This window comes from Sarcophilus harrisii, chromosome 2 (assembly GCF_902635505.1).
Source record: "Sarcophilus harrisii chromosome 2, mSarHar1.11, whole genome shotgun sequence".
In the NCBI taxonomy this organism is placed as follows: Eukaryota; Metazoa; Chordata; class Mammalia; order Dasyuromorphia; family Dasyuridae; genus Sarcophilus; species Sarcophilus harrisii.
Window position 1 is genome coordinate 482,727,494 of NC_045427.1, and position 18,721 is coordinate 482,746,214.

Consider the following 18,721-nt stretch of genomic DNA (forward strand, 5'->3'; position numbering starts at 1 on the left):
CCTGGGCTGCTTTCTATAATTTTAAAAGTAGCATGTGTCAGAGGCAGGACATGATCCCCCTACATCAAAGCTGACTTTATACCCACTCTCCCATAATGTCTCCGATGGCAAATGCCCTCTAATTGACACTCTGTTAAAAGGGTTTCTACTTACTATAGTTAATCACTTATCAACTCTGATTCAGTTTGTTCATCTGAAAAGTAGAGATAATCATATTTTCCCTCTATTTTTGTCACCAAACTGCAGGAAGAAAAGTATTTTATAAATCTTGAATAGACCTTAAAATGAAAAATGAGTTATTATTATTATTTAAAATCACAATATTGGAAAGGATCTTATCAACCATGCTATTGCCTTTGTGTGCTCATACAGCTCCCATCTCTAATTTTCATATCCTGACAAAAGAATGATAGAAGCCAAGTCATCTTTCTCATTATCATCAGTTATCTTTTTAGACCAAGAGACAAAAATCCAAGTCTCAAGTGCCAGTTCTACCAGGTCTAGCAATATGACATTGGCCATGTCACTTTTTCTAAGACTCAGTGTTCTCCTTTATAAAAGGAGAAGGATGGACAAGATGACATCTAAAATCCTTATCGACAGTAACATTCTTGGGCACTAAATGAAAGAGTACCACTTAGCAGGCTGGGAAAAATAATGAGGGGAAACAGTCTGTTCTGATCTCATTGATTTGATCTTCTCAGCAAGTCCCTTTGGCCCATTCCCTTCATCTCCTTCCTCTTCCCTTTCTGCATGCTCAGCACTTCTCCAAGTGAGGGAGTCTTGTCCACTAAGCACAACTATTGATTGACTGGGGAGGAAGTCAAGGCAGTTGAGGGGCAGAATGGAAGGTGACTAGTAGGAGAGAGTGGTAGGTGGAGAGAACTGGAAGCAGAGTCTCATTAAAGAAAATTAAACAATGATTTTTGAACATCCTGTTAGCAATGATTTCAGGGCAGAACAGAAAGGTAGAATGTAATGAGGGCTTACTAGACCCATCCAGACTACCAAGTCGGCCCCAACTAACTCAGTAGCCCAGTAGGATCAGGCAATCGATCCCCCTTCCATCAATTCCCTCCTCTTTCCTGTACAGTCCTCCCCTGAGAATAGAGAAGAAGGGAAAACAACAGTTCTAGAACTTAGTCAGACTTCCCTCATCTCTCCTCCCTACTCCTGTATTTGACTCTAAATGCCAACTTTTACACAAGTGGGCAGAATAAGAATTATAGAAGCAGATGTTACAACAGAAAAACTGTCTGAGCTAGGAAAAGCCTTACGATAGAGAATATCAAAGCTGAAAGAAAGCTGAGATCATAGATTGTCCAAGGTAGAAAGAGCCTTAAGATATAGACTATGACAGCTGGAAGGAACTGAAGATATAGAAAGTCCAACCTAGAAAAGTACTTAAATAACAGAATGGTAGATCCGGAAGGCAAATGAGAATATAGGATATGTAAGATGAAAGGGGCTTTAAAATAGAGCTTATCAGAGCTGAAAAGAACATAGAACACAGGACATTAGAAAGAGGAGGGACCTTAGACATTTAGCCGTACGCACGCATACACTCATACACACATTGCAGGTGAGTAAATTGAGTCTCAAAGAGGGAATGCAATATGCCTTATGTCACATAGCAAATCAGTGGCAGAAGCAAGACTAGATTCCAGGTTTTCCAACATCCTAATCCATAGACCAGAGTTAAATGGAGATGGTATGGAATGATAAAGAGGTCTAGAAAAAGAAACAGCATCCTTACAGACCCAAAGGCTGCAATTGGACACCGCTGGAGACCCTGTGGAGTGACTTGCCTTAAATCACTTTTGATTTCCAGTCTGAGTTCTTCTAGGCCTCAGCCAGACCTGCCACTGGCAAAAAGCTGATCCTGCCAATTAGTAGCTCCAGCTTTATTTCCAATGGGGCTCTTGTGAAACTCAATCTGTTTCCACTTTGCCTAGATTTGCAACCTCCCTAGCTTGGGCTTGGAAGCTGCTGAAAGAACACTTCTCACCCCTGCCGACACCCAACTGAAAATGAATGGAAAAACTTCTCTGCATGACCCAGAATTATTCTAGAAAATAATACAACATGGGGCACAGGAAAGAGCCCAGGATGGGGAACCTGGAGAAATAGATTTTGGTCCTGGTTTTGCCACTAACTCCCTGTGTACCTTTGGGCAAGAAATTTTCCTCTTCTCTGAGTCTGATTCTCCTTTCCAACTGTAATATTCCATAATGTGAGGGCCTTTCTTTCCTGTTCTAACCATCTGTGATGACAGTGGTAGGAACTCACCCAGGGAGAGATAGAAGGGACAATCATTTTGAGGTAGGGGCAGGTCTTTCAACTCCTGAACAACTAGTACACAGCTAAAGACAATGTAGTTGGACAGACAGGTAGGAGAAGGGAAGACGGAAGAAGGAAGGTTGACCATAACCCAGTGGTGATGGAAGATAGTGCCAGTCACTCCTGTTCCTCCTATTGTTCCATGGACCAAGATCAGTTCAGAATCCAGAGCTATTCTAGTACCCTAGCCAATCCACAAACTCCATGTACCTGGCATTGTGCTAGGCATGGTATGGATCACACACAAAAAGCAGGACAGAAAAGGAGACTTTTTTTTTCTTTCTTTGAGTAGTTTATACTCTGGTTGAAGACCCAAAAAAGAGCCTACTTCAAACCATTAGAGAGCAATATAAGACAGGGCATTTCCCTGCCTTCTTCTCCCCCAACTATTCTCTATCCCCAGGATATATGAAGGAAGGTGAGAAAGGCTCCCGGAGGAGCACTCTGGGAGGGGGTGGGTGAGACCAGCTGCATTTCTCTGTCTCCTGCATCTTCCCCACTGGGTCTTCACTTTGAAGCCTCTGGGGAAAGGGAGAGCAGCCTGGTGGGGTAAGGAGAGCAGAGGTCTCCGATTGCTCCTCCTCCTCACCCCACTTCACTTTAGGGGGTTTGAGGCAGGGAACATCTGGATTCAATTTACATCAGTCCAGACCACCCTCAGACCAGCAGCTGGCTTTAGAGAGTGACGCTGGACAGGTGGTCCTGCAAGGAGGCACCCTCTGGCTCTCTGCAAGGAGTCCATCCCTGTCCCCAGGACCAGCCTGACACCATGAAATAGACAAAGTTGTCCTTTGACTAAACCATGCTGGTATATGGAGATCAAAGTAGACCATTGAGAGATCTGATGTCTTATGTCTATTCCAGGAACTGCCCCTCCATCCTCTTGCTATTGCCTTAATGTGCCTTAAAGCAGCACAGCTCCTTTTTTATTTTATTGTATTTCTTCTTTCCCTTCCCTTTCCCCTGTGCACGTAGGGTATCCAATATCTGTGGGTGTTCTTCCTAAAGAAATGTAAATCTTGATCTTCCAAACCTCAAAAGATATCTTGGGGTTTATGGCTAAGGCCACGCCTTAAGCCCAAATCATTCTAGTTCTCATTGATTGGCCAACAATAGGTCCCAAGCCAAGCCCCACTTGGTTCCTGTTTGGGTCCTCACACGGTCTCTAAGTGAATGTAAATAGCAAATGTTTCTGTTGTGGCCAGATAACCCAAGGATTTCTCCTCCCTGATTGATTTTTTTCTTTTCTTTTCTTTCTTTCTTTTTTTAAAAACAGATTAAAAAGGCCATTCCTGCTTCATTTCTTACCTAGCCTTAGGGAATGGGTAGTTGCCTCAGTCAAAGTGAGCCCTGTTAAATAGGTCTAAACACTTATGCTTAAAAAGGTCAAGGTCTCCCACTTCATTCAGGGCCATCTCCAGTCGTTCTGATCTATCTCTGACCACTGAACTCAGATGGCCCTGGAGGAGAAAGTGAGGCTGGTGATTCTTCACAGTCCTCCCTCACTTTAATCCAATTCATTTGCCTACCATGGTGACACCTCCCTGATGTCAGAGTTCTCTTCCTGAACACAGAATAAACCACAACATTCTTAAAATATGTCCCTCTCCAAATTTAAAAAACTAATCCATAGAATAATGATTCCCTAACTCCCAGTTCCATTGAAATGAAAACGACTTTATATTCAATTGAATTTATTGAGTATTTATTGAGCACAAAATGAGGATAAGGAATTTAGTCAGTCCTATAGGAGGAAAGAAGAGGACAGACAGGTACTGAGGGACCTAAAAGGAACTATAAAAGATACAATCCAAACACCCAGGGAGACTGTGATGCTAGTAAGAGTGGTTGGAGCTCATTTCAAAGGACAATGGCCTCCTTATTGAGGGTCAGGGAGTACTGCTACAGCTGCTATCTTTAACCCTGCTTAGTTATCCCCTAAATTTTTACTTCCATCTAGAAAGAAGTACACTTTACTCAGGGTAGCTGCCAACTTTGGAAGTTTGGGAGAAATTCAGCAGTCAGATAAACAATAGGAATAGAATCTAGACTCTTGTCTCTGGAACAAAGGGTTTAGAACCACAGGCACAGACTCAGCTTTCGAGAGAGAAGACTTAGATTTGAGTCTTATTTTTGATATTATTTCCACAAGGATCTGGACAAATCACTTCATGTCTAGGAATCTCAGTTTCCTTATCTGTAAAATGAGAGAATTGCCCAAGATGGGTTAGAATCTATGATTCTATGGTTCCTTTTGTTAGCAGTTACTTCTAGGGTCATAGATTTAGATCTGGAAAGAATTATAGAGATCATCAAGGCCATACCTCTGATTTTTTTCAATAGTATTTTATTTTCCCAAAAACATGTAAATAAAAATATATGTAAAGATACTTTTCAGCATTAATCTCTGCAAAACCCTGTGTTCCAAATTTTGCTCCCTCTCTCCTCCCTCCCCAATTCAGCAAGCAATATGTTATAAGTTAAACAGGTGCAGTTCTTCTAAACATATTTCCATATTTGTCATGTTGTACAAGAAAAATAGATCAAGGGAGAAAAAACCAAGAGAAAGAAAAACAAACAGACAAACAAACAGAAAGTGAAATAGTATTTCATTTGGCATTTTTTATTCCAAGTTTATTGGAATTGCCTTTGATCATCTCATTGGAAAGAATCATGTCCATCATAGTTGATTGTTACATAATCTAGCTATTACTATGTACAATGTTTTTCTGGTTCAGCATCAATGCATGCAAGTTTTTCCAGGCTTTTCTGAAATCAGTCTGCTCTTCATTTCTTATAGAACGATAATATACCATTCATTTATATACTATAACTTATTCAGCCATTCCCCAACATATGGGCATTCACTCGATTTCCAGTTCCTTGCCACTACAAAAAGAGCTACTGCAAACATATTTGCACATGTGGGTCCTTTTTTATGATCTTTTTGGAGTACAGACCCAGTAGTGAGACTGCTGGATTAAAGAGTTTTACAACTCTTTGGGGGCATAGTTCCAAATTGCTCTCCAGAACAGTTGGATCATTTTACAACTCCATCAACAATGTAATAATGTCCCAGTTTTCCTGTATCCCCTCCAACATTTATCATTATCTTTTCCTTATTTCCATTACCATCTCAGCCAGAAAGAGCATACTTCTGATTTTACAAATGAAAATCATGACCCAGAAAGGATAAATAAATGTTTTGCCCAATTACACAACTGAGTCAGAATTCAAACTCAGGTCATCAAACTATTATATCCACTACAGGATGCTGCCTCTACTACTGGTTTAGGGAGCTTCTGACCGGTCTCACCACCTTGTTTTTCCCTCTAGGTGCAAGTGTAACGGGCATGCTAGCGAATGTGTACTTGATGAAGGAGGCCAGCTAGTCTGCAGCTGCCAGCACAACACTACAGGAACGGACTGTGAGAGATGCCTCCCCTTCTACCAAGACCGACCCTGGGCACGGGGCACAGCGGAGGCTGCCAATGAGTGTCTGCGTAGGTATCTTAGGGAAGAATCAGCCTTGAAGCTGTGGGAGGGGGAGGAAGATGATGAGCTGACAAGTGTCTATTTCTGCTGCTACACATGTTGGAAGATGGCATGGAGGCACAAATAGACTTGGGAAAATTAGCATGTTACCCGAGTTCTCAACAAAGCTCCAATTGGAGAAAAAAAAACATGCCAATATCTTCCCTGGTAGCTGGCTTTTAGGAAGGCCTTAATATCATAGATCTTTCATAAAAGAAATTTTAGAAATCAGAGGATTATAATTTTAGAGCTAGAAAGGACTTCAAAAGTCATTGAGTTCAACTCATTTATTTTATTCATAAGGAAACTGAGGTCCAGAGAAGTCAAACAAGTTGCCTGAAATCACAGAGAAGTCAAACAAGTTGCCTGAAATCACAAAGGTAGTTAATAGTAGAGGCAGAGGAACAACTAGATATTGCAGTAGATAGAGCTAGCACTGGCACTGAGGTTCAGGAGAACCTGAATTCAAATCTGACCTCCAACAATTACTTAGCTGTGTGACCCAAGGCAAATCACTTTACCCCAAATGCCTTGTCAAAAAAAGAAAGAAAGAAAAGAAATAGTAGAAACAGAGTTCAAAACGGATTCTTCTAACTCAAAATCCGTTTCTTTCTATTATACCATGCTAATTGATTCCTCACTATTTCTCACCTACCCCCAAAGCCAATCTGTCACCAAAACCCATTGATTTCACTTTGTAACATCTCTAGAATATTGCCTCTTCTCTCCTCTGATATTGCTACCCTGGTGCTACTCACCTGGTGAGGTGCTACCCTCCTCACCTCACACTTGAAGTAGCCTGATGATGGGTCTACCTGCCTCAAGTCTCTCTCCCACTCCAAGCCCTCCCCTATTCAGGCATCAAAATGATGTTCCTAAAGCACAGATCCAACCAAGGCATCTCTCCTCCTAATAAAATCCAGTGGCTTCTTATTGTTTCCAAGTTCAAACAAAATTCCTGTGTTTGACCTTCAAAGCCCTTCATTCTCTAGGTCCTGCCCCCTTTCCAGTCTTCTTACACTGTAGTTTCTCTTTTCCCCATATATACTCTACGCTCCAGTCACATTGATTCTCTTGCTGTTCCACAAACAAGACTCTCTATCTCTTGGCTCCTGACATTTTCTTTGGTTATCCTCCATGCCTGGAATGCTCTCTCTCATCTATGTATCCTGGCTTCTTAGCTTCCTTCAAGTCCCACCTAAATCCCATCTTCTATAGGAAGTCTTTCACAACCACTCCTGATTCCAGGGCCTTCTCTCTCTTCTTTCCTATTTATTCTGTATATATTTGTTGGCTTGTTGTCTTCCTCATTAGATTGTAAGCTCCCTGAGAGCAGGAACTATCCTTATATTCTTTTTGTATCTTCAGTGCCTGGCAGTGTCTGGCGCTTAGTAGGTATTTATTTATTGACCGACTGGTCTGGGAAAGACATTTTAAAGAAAACACAGATACCCATCAGTTGGACAATCATTTAATAAACTGTAGTACATTAATAGTGATGGAATATTACCGTGCTGTAGGAAGGGATGATAGAATAAGCATGACAATATAGATATGTAGATAACATACACATATACATACAGACACATATACACATATATTTGTAAATAGATACAAAGTACAACAAAGAAATGACTGGAGATACCATACTGGCCCTGGAGTCAAGAAGACGCATCTTCCCAATTTCAAATCTAGCTTAGACCTTTACTAGCTGGGTGACCTTGAGCAAGTCACTGTTTGCTTTAGTTTCCTCATCTGTAAAATGAGCTGAAGGAAAAAATGGCAGTATCTGTGCCAAGAAAACCCAAATGAGGGATCACAAAGAGTAAGACATGACTGAACAACAAAAGCACAACGAAGAGAACCAGGAATATGTGGGGCAGTTAGATGGCACAGTGGATAGAGCACTGGTCCTGAAGTCAAGAGGACCTGAGTTCAAATCCGACCTCAGACACTTAATACTTCCTAGCTGTGTAACCCTGGGCAAGTCACTGAACCCCGATTGCCTCAGCAAAAATTAAAACAAACAAAAACCAATATGTACAATGATTACAACAATTTAAATGAAAAGAACAACAAAAAAAATCAAAAATGAATTCAGAAAAACTATAATGATAATCTTGCTCCCAAAGAAGATGTATCACAGCAGAGCCCTTTCACCCTTCTCTGCAGCTATGGGTGTGGAACTCTACCTATAATGTTGGAGGGTTTTTTTTTATATAAATTGGTTAGTTTTGCTGAACTATGAGTGTGGAACTCTGCATATAATGTCAGATTTTTTAAAATCTATTGTTAGTTTTGCTGAATTGTATTTTATTCCCTTTTTTATTCATTATTATAAGAAATAGTTCTCTTCTGGATGGGGGCAAGGTAAAAATAAATGATAATTGACTAAAATCATTTTTAAAAAGATAAAAGCATTAATAAGCTGGAGAGCATCCAAAATGGAGTTATAACAATGTTGAAAGATTTAGAGACCATGCCCCATGAGGATCAAATGAAAGGACTTGGAATATTTCTCCTCTTGAAGAGAAAACTTAGGAAAGAGACAATTTCCATTTTCAACCATTTGAAGGGCAGAAAAAGGATCAGGCTTGTTCTGTTTGGCCTCAGAGGGGAAAATTTAGAGCAATGGGAAGAAGCTGCCAGAAGACAGATTCAATCCTAAAAATCAGGACTGATCCAACAAAGAAGCTGCCTCTTGAGGTGGCAACCCCCTCTTCCATTTTAAGTTTCCAATCTAAAGCTGGATGACCTTATTAGGCTGCCATGCCCCAGAAGGGATGCTTGGCCAAGTTCTAGTTTGTCCTAGCCGGCCTCCAAGGTCTTTTCCAAGTCTGTGAAATGTGTCAGTGATTGGCTTCATTGGGGGGAAGGAAGCAAGACAGAAGTTAGGGAGAGGCTTTGTAGTTCCTTATGTGGATTTAACCATTCAAGTTCCAGTTGGTAATTAAATGCGGGCTTTGCTAAGCAGAAGGATTTAGCTTCCCCATTCAATCTTTCCCAATAGGCCTGTGGCCATGCTTTGATGTCCACCCTTTACCCCCTCATTTCTGAGTCTGGGCCCTGATGTGGTTTTCCCAGTGTAACCTCAGAAACACAAAGGAAGCAAGGATGGCTCACTCTCCCAGAGAGCCGGGGCCAGCAGGGGAAAAGGACTGGCCAATCAGCAGCAGCATTATCCCCTGCCTGCCCCAAGCATAGCGTGCGATCCAGCTGCCACCATCCTCCCACCTCCCTCTTTGGGCTCTGCCCTTTTCCTCTAGCCAGACAACCATCAGTTTGTATTTAAGTCTATCCTGCTCATTGCCAGCTGTTGTTGGGCTGTGGATGCTGAGCTGAAAAACTCCTTAGGACTCCTGAGCCAGACTGTCTCTGTGGACTTGGCCCACAGCGGACTCTGGTTTTGGGAGAAGGATGGAGAACACTATGTTCCCCAGGAGAGGATGAGCTTTATAGAGACACCCCTGAAGAATCCTGGCCTTGCCCTAATGCGCTCCTGTTGACTCAGTTGTGGGGCCTCTTTAAGGGAGTGCTCTCACCTTTCTCCTATATAGCTCTGCTCTGAATCTTGTGTTACAGCTGGGTCATTGCCACATGGACACGCTCATCCCACGACCATCTTTGCAAGTCCAGCTGATTTTGTGTGCCCCACATATCTCATGTCCAGCCCTCACCTAGGGCTTCATGACCTCTCATTCAGACTACTGGAATAGCCTCCTAACTAGTTTCCTTGTCTCCATTTGGTGTGTCTCAAGTATACCTTTCCCACAGTTGCCAAAATCATCTTCCTAATGCAAAGGCTTGACTATGCCCTTCCCCCTATAGTAGCTTCCTATTGTCTTTAGGATAACTTGAATACTGCAATCTTGCTTTTAACCCAATTTTTCCTCAATCCAGTAGAATATCAATTCCTTGAAGGTAGGCACTGTGCTCCAAAGACCAGAGATCTAAACTGAGAAAGAACTTCGAATACATTCAATCCAATCATTTCATTTTATAGGTGAAAAAAAATGAGATAAAGTGATTTGTCCAAAGTAATAGAGGAAGTGTCAGAGTCGATTGTTTATAACTCCATTGTCAAGCATGATACCTGTTGTATAGCAGACATTTAATGAATGTTTGCTAAACTGATTCCAGACAAGATATCATAGAAGCCTTCAGGGACCAGAATCTCTAAAGAAACAGAATTTCAGATGACCCAGAAGACAATTACCATCAAATAAGCTATCAATTGTTACCCAATGGTGCTTGATCAGAAGAAGTATCATAAAAGATCACATTCAGAAGTTGTGTCATTGGGAAAGGAGATGGGCTGATCATGCAAGAACACAGAATGATCTCCTCAGAAGGATTCATGGGAAAACATGGACAAAAGTTAAATAGCACAGGGATGGCTGGGATAGGATCTATCCCACAGCAGACAGTAAGCTTACCAATGAACTGATAGAGCCATCGAAATCAAATGAACATTTATTAAGTACTTACTTTGTGCCTGGCAGTATACCATGCACTGAATATACAAAATAGCCCCTGCCCCCAAGGGGCTTTTATTCTAATAGAGGAAGATGACACATAAAAAGCTGAAAGGTAGGAGGAAGAAAAAGGAGGTCCCATATAGGAGGCAAGGTGGAGAAAGAAATATGAAAAATCAGAAATGGAACCTGGAGAGGAATGAAGGAGTGAACATGACTGGCTAGGGCCTTTCCTTTAAATGGAAGAGAAGATTTGACCAATCAGAGAAAGGAGCTGCAGGGTGGAGGGATCTTCCAGCCTGAGAAGACTCCTAGAGCTTGGGTGTCAAAAGTATATTACAGGATGAGAAGACTACAATGAATTGGGGGGAGGGGTGTCTAGAAAGCAGGTCCCAGAAAGGAATAAAAGAGTGAAATATTGTCATCTGACTAGTGCAAAGGTCAAACCTAGCTTCAGATACTTACTCCCTATGTGACTGGGGGCAAGCCACTTAACTTCTAGGTTAAGTGATCTGTAAAAATAGTGGTAATAATAGCACCTACTTCACAGGGTTGTTAGGAGGATCAAAAGGGATAATGTATGTAAATTGTTCTGCAAACCTTAAACCTCCATATAAACGTGAGTTATTATTATTATTATCAAAGAAGAAAGAAAAGGAGGAGGCAAACCTGAAACATGATCAGAATTTTGAAGCCCAACCGTCCTCCTCCTGGTCCTTGGGTTTCCTGCTAGAAAGACAAAATGACATAAAATCTCAAGAGTAAGCCACAATGACATCAACCTGCCTTTCTAAAATTATTTTATCTGTTTTAAATATATGAAATCATACACCTCTTCATACATTTTAATATCCAGCCAAACTGGCCTACTAACTAATCTGCTCCAGAGCTCTGCACACCGTCTCCCAGCCCTGTACATTTGTTTAGGCTGTCTGACATGCCTGGAATGTGCTCCTTGTCTTGACTGAAAAAGCCTTCTTTCCTTTTGAGTCACTCAAATGCCTCCCCTTTTCCCCACTCCTCCCCACCCCATCCTCTCCCACTCATGAATTCTGCCTCCTTTCCCCATTCTCCAGGTAGTAGCATTCTCTCCTCAGATTTTTCTAGAGTATTTTGATCGAATCCCTTTTTTGTCTGTTCCACCCTACCTTGTTGGATGTAGATATAATAACTTCCCAAAATATCCCCCTAATGTGCAAGGGATCCTCTGTTCTCTGGCCACTTTCTAGAATCAAGAATGCGAAATACCTTGTGAGCAAAAACACAGTCAATCAATTGGTTACCTAGTTCAAGAATTACTACAAAGTAAAGAAATTTTGTAGGTAAAGAAAATAGGGAAGAATCATACAGAAATGTCTTGATTTGTTTTATGGCATCGCTGCAAAGGATTTTACTACTAGGACCATAGAATGTTAGAATTAGAATGGACTTGTGCAGAGATCAGACTAATATCCTCTTGCCTACTACTTTACATATGAGAAAACTAAGATTTAAAGAGGTTATGTGACTTGCTTAAAACTGTGTACACAGTGGGGTTTTCTGATGCTGATTCCAGGGCCACACAATGATCCATTTATTCCACAAATAGTTATTGGGCATTTACCATGTGCAAGGCATCATGGAGGATAGGAAGATGACTAATATCAGATTTCGGCCTTTAAAAAGTGTATGATAATTTGAATTACTCACTGCTCTGTGCCTTGGTATTCCCATGTATGAAATGAGAATAGATACACCACTTGGAATAACTAAGTCTAAGTGAAATAGAGCCCACAAGGCATTGGGGAGAGTATGAAATCATAGAAACAGACATTTTAACATGTTGGGGACCTTAGAGATCATCTGGTTCTTTTGCTACATTTAATAGATAAGGAAATAATCCTGGAGAGGCCAAGATTACCTAGAGCTGGGTGGGTACTAGAGTCCAGGTATCTTGATGTCCAGTTCATCTTTCTACCATATCATACTGCTCCTCCCCATGAAAGGAAAATGATCTCAGGCTCTTCCTACAGAAGACCTGGCTTCCTTCCCCCTATCCCCACCATCAAATATCTATCCCCTTTCAAATTCTTAAACAATCTTCTCAAGAGACAGTACTCCATAGGAAAGAGTGCTGCCCTTATTGAGAGGAAGTCTTGTCTTCAACATTTATTATGGCCATTATGGACAACGGTCAATAGACAATGAGAATAAAGGTGATGCAAACCCAAAATAAATTAATGAAAAGTTTTGGGAAGAGGTTGGTAAAGTCATTTAAATTATTTGGTAATATTTGGGACTGAATGTTATGTAAAAACAAAAATATACCAATGTATCAATATATATCAATGTAAAAACAAAAATGTATCAATATATCAATAAAAATATATCAATGAAAAGTTTTAAGAAGAGATTTTTAAAAATAAACTCCAAGCCTCAGTTTCCTCATCTGCGAAATGAAATGATAATATTAATAATACTTGCCTGATGAGGTTGTTGAGAGGCCTGGTCATGGAGAGTCAGACATGAGTGAATGAACAACAACAAAATATAATATTATTGTATTTTAGATAGCAATAATATAATATTATTGTTATATAGCTTGTGATCATATTATATATTAACAGATTGAATATATTATATTTGATTATATTATACTATTGAATATATTTTTATATAATATCTCTATATTATATATCATGTTACAGAGAGAGACAGAGACAGAGATAGAAACAGAGAAACAGAGAGACAGACAGAGGGAGATTAATAATATTATTGTTTGTCCACAGCCTGCAATTGCAGTGGCCTCTCTGAAGAATGTTTTTATGATTGGGAGCTGTATCGGAGCACTGGTCGTGGGGGGCACTGCCGGAACTGTCGGGACCACACTGCTGGACCCCATTGTGAATATTGCCAAGAGAACTTCTATCGCTGGGATCAGCAGCAGCCATGTCAGCCCTGTGATTGCCACCCAGCTGGTATGTAGAAACAGTTGGAGTGAGGTAGTAAGAGGACAAGCTGGAGATAATACAACTTGTGTTATCTCCTCCCCAGCTGGAAGAAAAGGGCTTGAGAAGCTTTAATTAGTCTAGAATATATTGAATCTTAATGGGTGTGAGGTTCCTCCAGCTCAGCTCAGGCCATGTTTGTAGTTCGTAGTGTCCTAGTTGGATGCTTAGTTAGAGCCAGAAAGAGTGTTTAAGAGTATCAAGTCAAACTGTAGGATTTTCCCAAGTAAAGAAATTGAGGCTCAAAAAATGAAGTGACTTGCCTGAAGCTATGTAGGCATTAAGTAGCAGAATCAGAATTTGGACCCAGATTTCCTAACTCTAAATTCCACATTTTTCTAATATTCCACACCACCTCCCATCCCCCTGGTCTCCTACTTGTCCTGTTCCCCACCCCCAGTCCCGACTTCATGTTGCTCTCTCCTCATTCTGTCCCAGGATCTCTTAGCTTACAGTGTGACAACTCAGGCACCTGTGAGTGTAAACCCAGTGTAACTGGTTGGAAGTGTGATCGCTGCCTGACAGGGTTCCATTCTCTTAGTGAAGGTGGATGCAGGTAAGTAGGGACAAGGGCTTGGGAACTTGTTCAATCATTTTTCAACTGTGTCCTATCTTTCATGATACCATTTGGGTTTTGGTGGAGGTTTTTGGCAAAGATACTGAAATGGTTTGCCATTTCCTTCTCCAGTTCATTTTACATATGAGGAAACTGAGGTAGATAGGATGAACAAGTAGCTTAACCAGGGTTACACATCTAGTAATACCTGAGGACATATTTGAACTGGATTTTCCTGACTCCAGGCCCAAAACTCTATCTAATGCACTACCTAATTGGTAGACATAAATATACACTTATGTGCATATGCCTTCATCTTTTTATATCATCTGTGTGTATGCATATTTATAAATGGGTTAAAATTATATGAATGAATGTGTATACATATATGTAAATAAACATTAATGGGGAGAGGTGTCTACGAGAAGCATACTATATAGGTGTGAATAAATGTGCATATTTTATGATCTTATGTGAGCATCATAATGTTGATTTGGATGGGAGGTGGGGGTGTTCAGACTTGAGATAATATTAGTATATAGAACATAGAATTATACTTCCCCCTTTGATGCAGTCCACACCTCGTTTGCAATTTGGCATAGTAGAAAGTTACCACAAATAATAGGAATTGTGAGGAATTGGCTATTTGATGGTTTGTAAAAGCCTGTATTTTTAGTTTTGATTTAACTTCAGCAAATGCCATTTTATTTATTTGTTTGTTTGGCTGAGGCAATTGGGGTTAAGGGACTTGCCCAGGGTCACATAGCTGGGAAGTGTTAAGTATCTGAGCCAAATTTAAATTCAGGTCCTCCTGACTTCAGGGCTGGTGCTCTATCCACCATACCGACTAGCTGCTGCAATGCCATTTTATTAAAAAAAAAAAAATTAGAGTTGCCAGAGAGATACAAAGGGATACATTGATAAAACAAGAGCCCTTGCACTTCTTGATTTTACAATCTAGCAGCATTAAGAATTGTTTCCTTCTTTGTCCTTTTATCCCCAAGACCTCAAAAAGTGCCTGGTATACAGTAGGTACTTAATAAATACTTGTTGATTGCTTAATTGACAAACACAAGTAGCTCTAATATATGATATTATGTGATACATGCACTGGAGAGTTGAATCCAATACGCTAAAGTTAAGGGAAAATGGAGAATAGATAAGAGTTATTGTAGCAATTGAGGGAATGTTTCATGCAAGATAAGTCCTTGTTGATTGCTTAATTGACAAATACAAGTAGCTCTAATATTCGATATTATATGATACATGCACTAGAGAGTTGAATACAATACTATGAAGTTAAGGGAGGATGAATAATAGATAAATTATTGTAGCAGTTGAGGAAATGTTTCATGCAAGAGGTAACATATGAATTGAGCTTTAGAGGAAACATTGGGATTCAACAGACTAGGATGAAGACGGGGAGGACACTAGGAAAAGTGAATAGAGCAGACAAAAATGTGTTTGTTGATGTATGTGGGTCTGTGTTTACATTGTAACATACTCTCCAATTAAAAAACCCCCACAGATTTAGAGATAAAAGGGACCTCAGAATCCATCTAATCTAATCCCCTCTTTTTACAGACAAGGAAATTGAGTCTCAGAGAGGGTAAATTACTAATCCAAAATCATAGATAGTAAACATTAAATGTTATGCTTGAACCCACATCCTCTCACTCCAGGATTGTTGTTTTAATGAATTTTTTTAACAGAAATCTATTTTCTTTCCCATTCCACTAAACAAAAAGAGAAAGAAAAACAAAATTCTTATAATAAATATGGATAGTCGAGAAAAACAAAACAAATCCCTTCATTGACCATGTCCAAAAAAAAGTCCCATTCTACAGATTATATCCATCACTGCTCTGTTGTGGATAATATATTTCATCTATCCTCTGGAAACAAATGGTCATTGCATTCATAAGAATTCTTTTTTATTTTTATTTTTATTCATCATAATTCTTAAGATTTTTCTAATTGTTTCTTTTAAGTGTTGCTGTTATCATGTAAATTGTTTTCCTGATTCTGCTCATTTCATTCTTCAGTATATTTAAGTCTTCAAAAATGCTCATTTGTGAACAACAACAACAAAAGCCAGTCCCTAACTAACCAAGCTAGTTCATCTCCACTTCTGCTACCCTGTTGTGTCTGACCTTGTATGGTTCTACCTGTAACTGAGGGGCCAACTGCCCAATAAGGCTTCTCTATAGAAGAGATGGGAATGGGAAGTACAAGAGAACAAACATTTATGATCTAAGACTCTGATCCTGAAATAGTCTGCCTCCTGATGCTCACAGAGACAAGAGGGAAAGATTTGTTTAAATCTGGCTATAAAGGTGTTCACAGAAGCTTTGCTCTTTCCACTTTCTTGGCAGAGCCTGTGCCTGCAATGGTGCCGGCAGCTTAGGACCTTGTGATTCCAGAAACGGAAGATGCCCTTGCAAGGACAAGGTGGAAGGCTACTTATGTGATAGGTGAGGGAGCTGCAACCAATATAAACCCATCAGTAATACCGATGTACTTCTGGCCCAAGATCCTCTCACTTCTAGATTCAAATGGAAACTCCTCTGTTGGATATTTAGAGCTCTTCACATGCTGTCCCCATTCTTTCCTACCTTTCTGGACTTAACTTTCTTCCTCTTCTTCAATCTAGCCATGCTAAACAACAAGTTGCTCTGTAACCATGACCCTTAATCTCCAGCCTCCATACCTTTGCCCTAGCTCTCCTCCATGCCTGGAATACACTTCTTTTACCTGGACCTCTCAGAATCTCTCAAGAGTTTCCTTCAAGTCTAAGCTGAAATACCATCTTCTACATGAAGTCTTCCTTGATCCCCATCTTATAACCTATTCCTAGGACCCTCTGTTCCATAAATATTTTCTATATTTCATGGATCTACTTTTTTATTAGTTTAAAAAATGAGATTTAATTAAATACTTGCATGACCAGCATGGAAAAAGTGTACCAAAGAATCCAACCTGAGACCAGACTGGACATCTTAGGAGGGGGAAAATCAATACAATTACAAAAGGAGAATTGTGGATAAAAACAGAATGTCCATATATTCATACAATAAATTATTTTTTTAAATCCACCTATTTGTAGATTGTACACACACACACTCAAGCATACATGGGCACACACCATGTATGTACTACATGAATATATGTTGGCTCTTCCATTAGAATGTAAGATTCTTGAAGGCAAGAATTGTTTCATTTTTATGTTTATATACCAGCCTTTAGGTTGGGGATATGTATCTGGCACATAGTAAGTGTTTTGTTAATGCTTATTGATTGGTCAATGATTCTAGGAAAATAGAAGAGATGAAATGAGGAGGGGTGAAACTAGCAGCTGCTGGACAGGTCTTCCCTTCCCTCCCACATCTGGTTAATCATTAACTGCTTGTCGTATCCTGCCTGTGTTTTAGATGCCAACCTGGGACATTTAACCTGCAGCCCCATAATCCTTCTGGTTGCACCAGCTGCTTCTGTTATGGCCACTCCATGGTGTGTGCAGCTTCCACCCATTATGGTATACGCTATATCATCTCTGAGTTCCACCAGGGTAAGAGGTTCCCTTCCATTTGTGACAGATTTCCCCCAGTTTTCCATGTCTTTCTAGGCTCTGCTAATCCTGAGATGGGGAAATTGATTGGGTAAATATAGTTGTATGCCCATATTCAGATTTATGTGCACATGTATACTAAATAATGGTAATTATCTAGTAATGATAATTCCTGTGCAGAAAAAATCATTAAAGTTTACAAAGTACTTTCCTTACCATAACTTTGCAAGCTATATTGTATCAGCATGATCATTCCCAGTTTACAAATGAGAAAACTAAGTCTAAGTAACTTGTACTCAAACCTGACTCTAAGTTTAGGGTGCTTTCCCTAGATGGCTGGGTGCAGAAACTCCCAATCTATTCCCTGGATGTTTAACTCACATGTTTCCCTGCCTCTGAATGCTGGGTAGATGCATAATGATTTTAATTTTAAAAATTGCTAAGGCAAAAGATTGTTGGATCACAAACCTGTAGCTAGAAAGAGTGTAAAAGGCCATCTTGTTCAACTCTCTTAATTTTCAAATGAGAAAATTTGGATGAAATGAGGTTAATTGACTAGCCCAGAGTTCCACAGGCAATAAACATCTGAGACAGGATTTGAAACCAGGTCCTCTAACTTAGGAAAATGAGAAATAATTTGGCTGGTATAGTGGAAAGGGTGCTGTATTTAGTGTCAAGGGATATGGGGTTCAAATCCTGTCTCTGATGCTCACTGCCTGTGTGAGTTAATGTGTGAGTCACATTACCCTCTACCCCAGTTTTTTCATTTGTAAAATCATAGAATTGAATAACCTGCCTTCTGAGGTTGGAGTAGGGAGGTAGATATCTGACAGAGAATTATTAATGACAATTAGAATTGTCATACTGATGTGGAAATATGTCTAGTATGATTGTACATGTATAACCTATATCAGATTAATTGCCATTTTGGGGGAGGAGAGAGGGGAAGGAGAAAAATAGAAATTAAAATATAAAAATAAATGTTGATAACTAATAAATATATTTAATAATAATAATAATAAAAGATTATCATAGATTTTAAGCTGCAGCTGTGAGATTCCCTATGGGTTACTGAGCTTCCTCAAGTTAATCAGGTGGGGAGAAATGTGAGGTTCAGCTCCATGAGTTACTCAATGTTCTGAGTCATACTTTGAAACTGTCCTTCTCTCTGGATCGCTGTGAGCTATCCCTTATTTTCACTATTTGCCTACCATCTCTCTCTTACTACCCCATTCTCACCCAAGCCTATATCTTCATGACC

At 39.9% G+C, this 18,721-nt stretch overlaps 1 protein-coding gene across 2 annotated transcripts in view; it reads left to right on the top strand.

Annotated features, from left to right (window-relative positions):
- Window positions 1-18,721, top strand: part of LAMC3 (laminin subunit gamma 3) — a 74,419-nt gene that overhangs the window by 21,970 nt on the left and 33,728 nt on the right. Inside the window, exons 4-8 of one of the 2 annotated variants that reach the window (XM_023494294.2) lie at window positions 5,677-5,843; window positions 13,118-13,306; window positions 13,775-13,892; window positions 16,268-16,366; window positions 17,324-17,460. In XM_023494294.2, the coding sequence (XP_023350062.1) occupies window positions 5,677-5,843; window positions 13,118-13,306; window positions 13,775-13,892; window positions 16,268-16,366; window positions 17,324-17,460 (710 nt within the window). The remainder of the gene's footprint in view (window positions 1-5,676; window positions 5,844-13,117; window positions 13,307-13,774; window positions 13,893-16,267; window positions 16,367-17,323; window positions 17,461-18,721) is intronic. The other variant, XM_031954850.1, reaches the window with a different exon arrangement.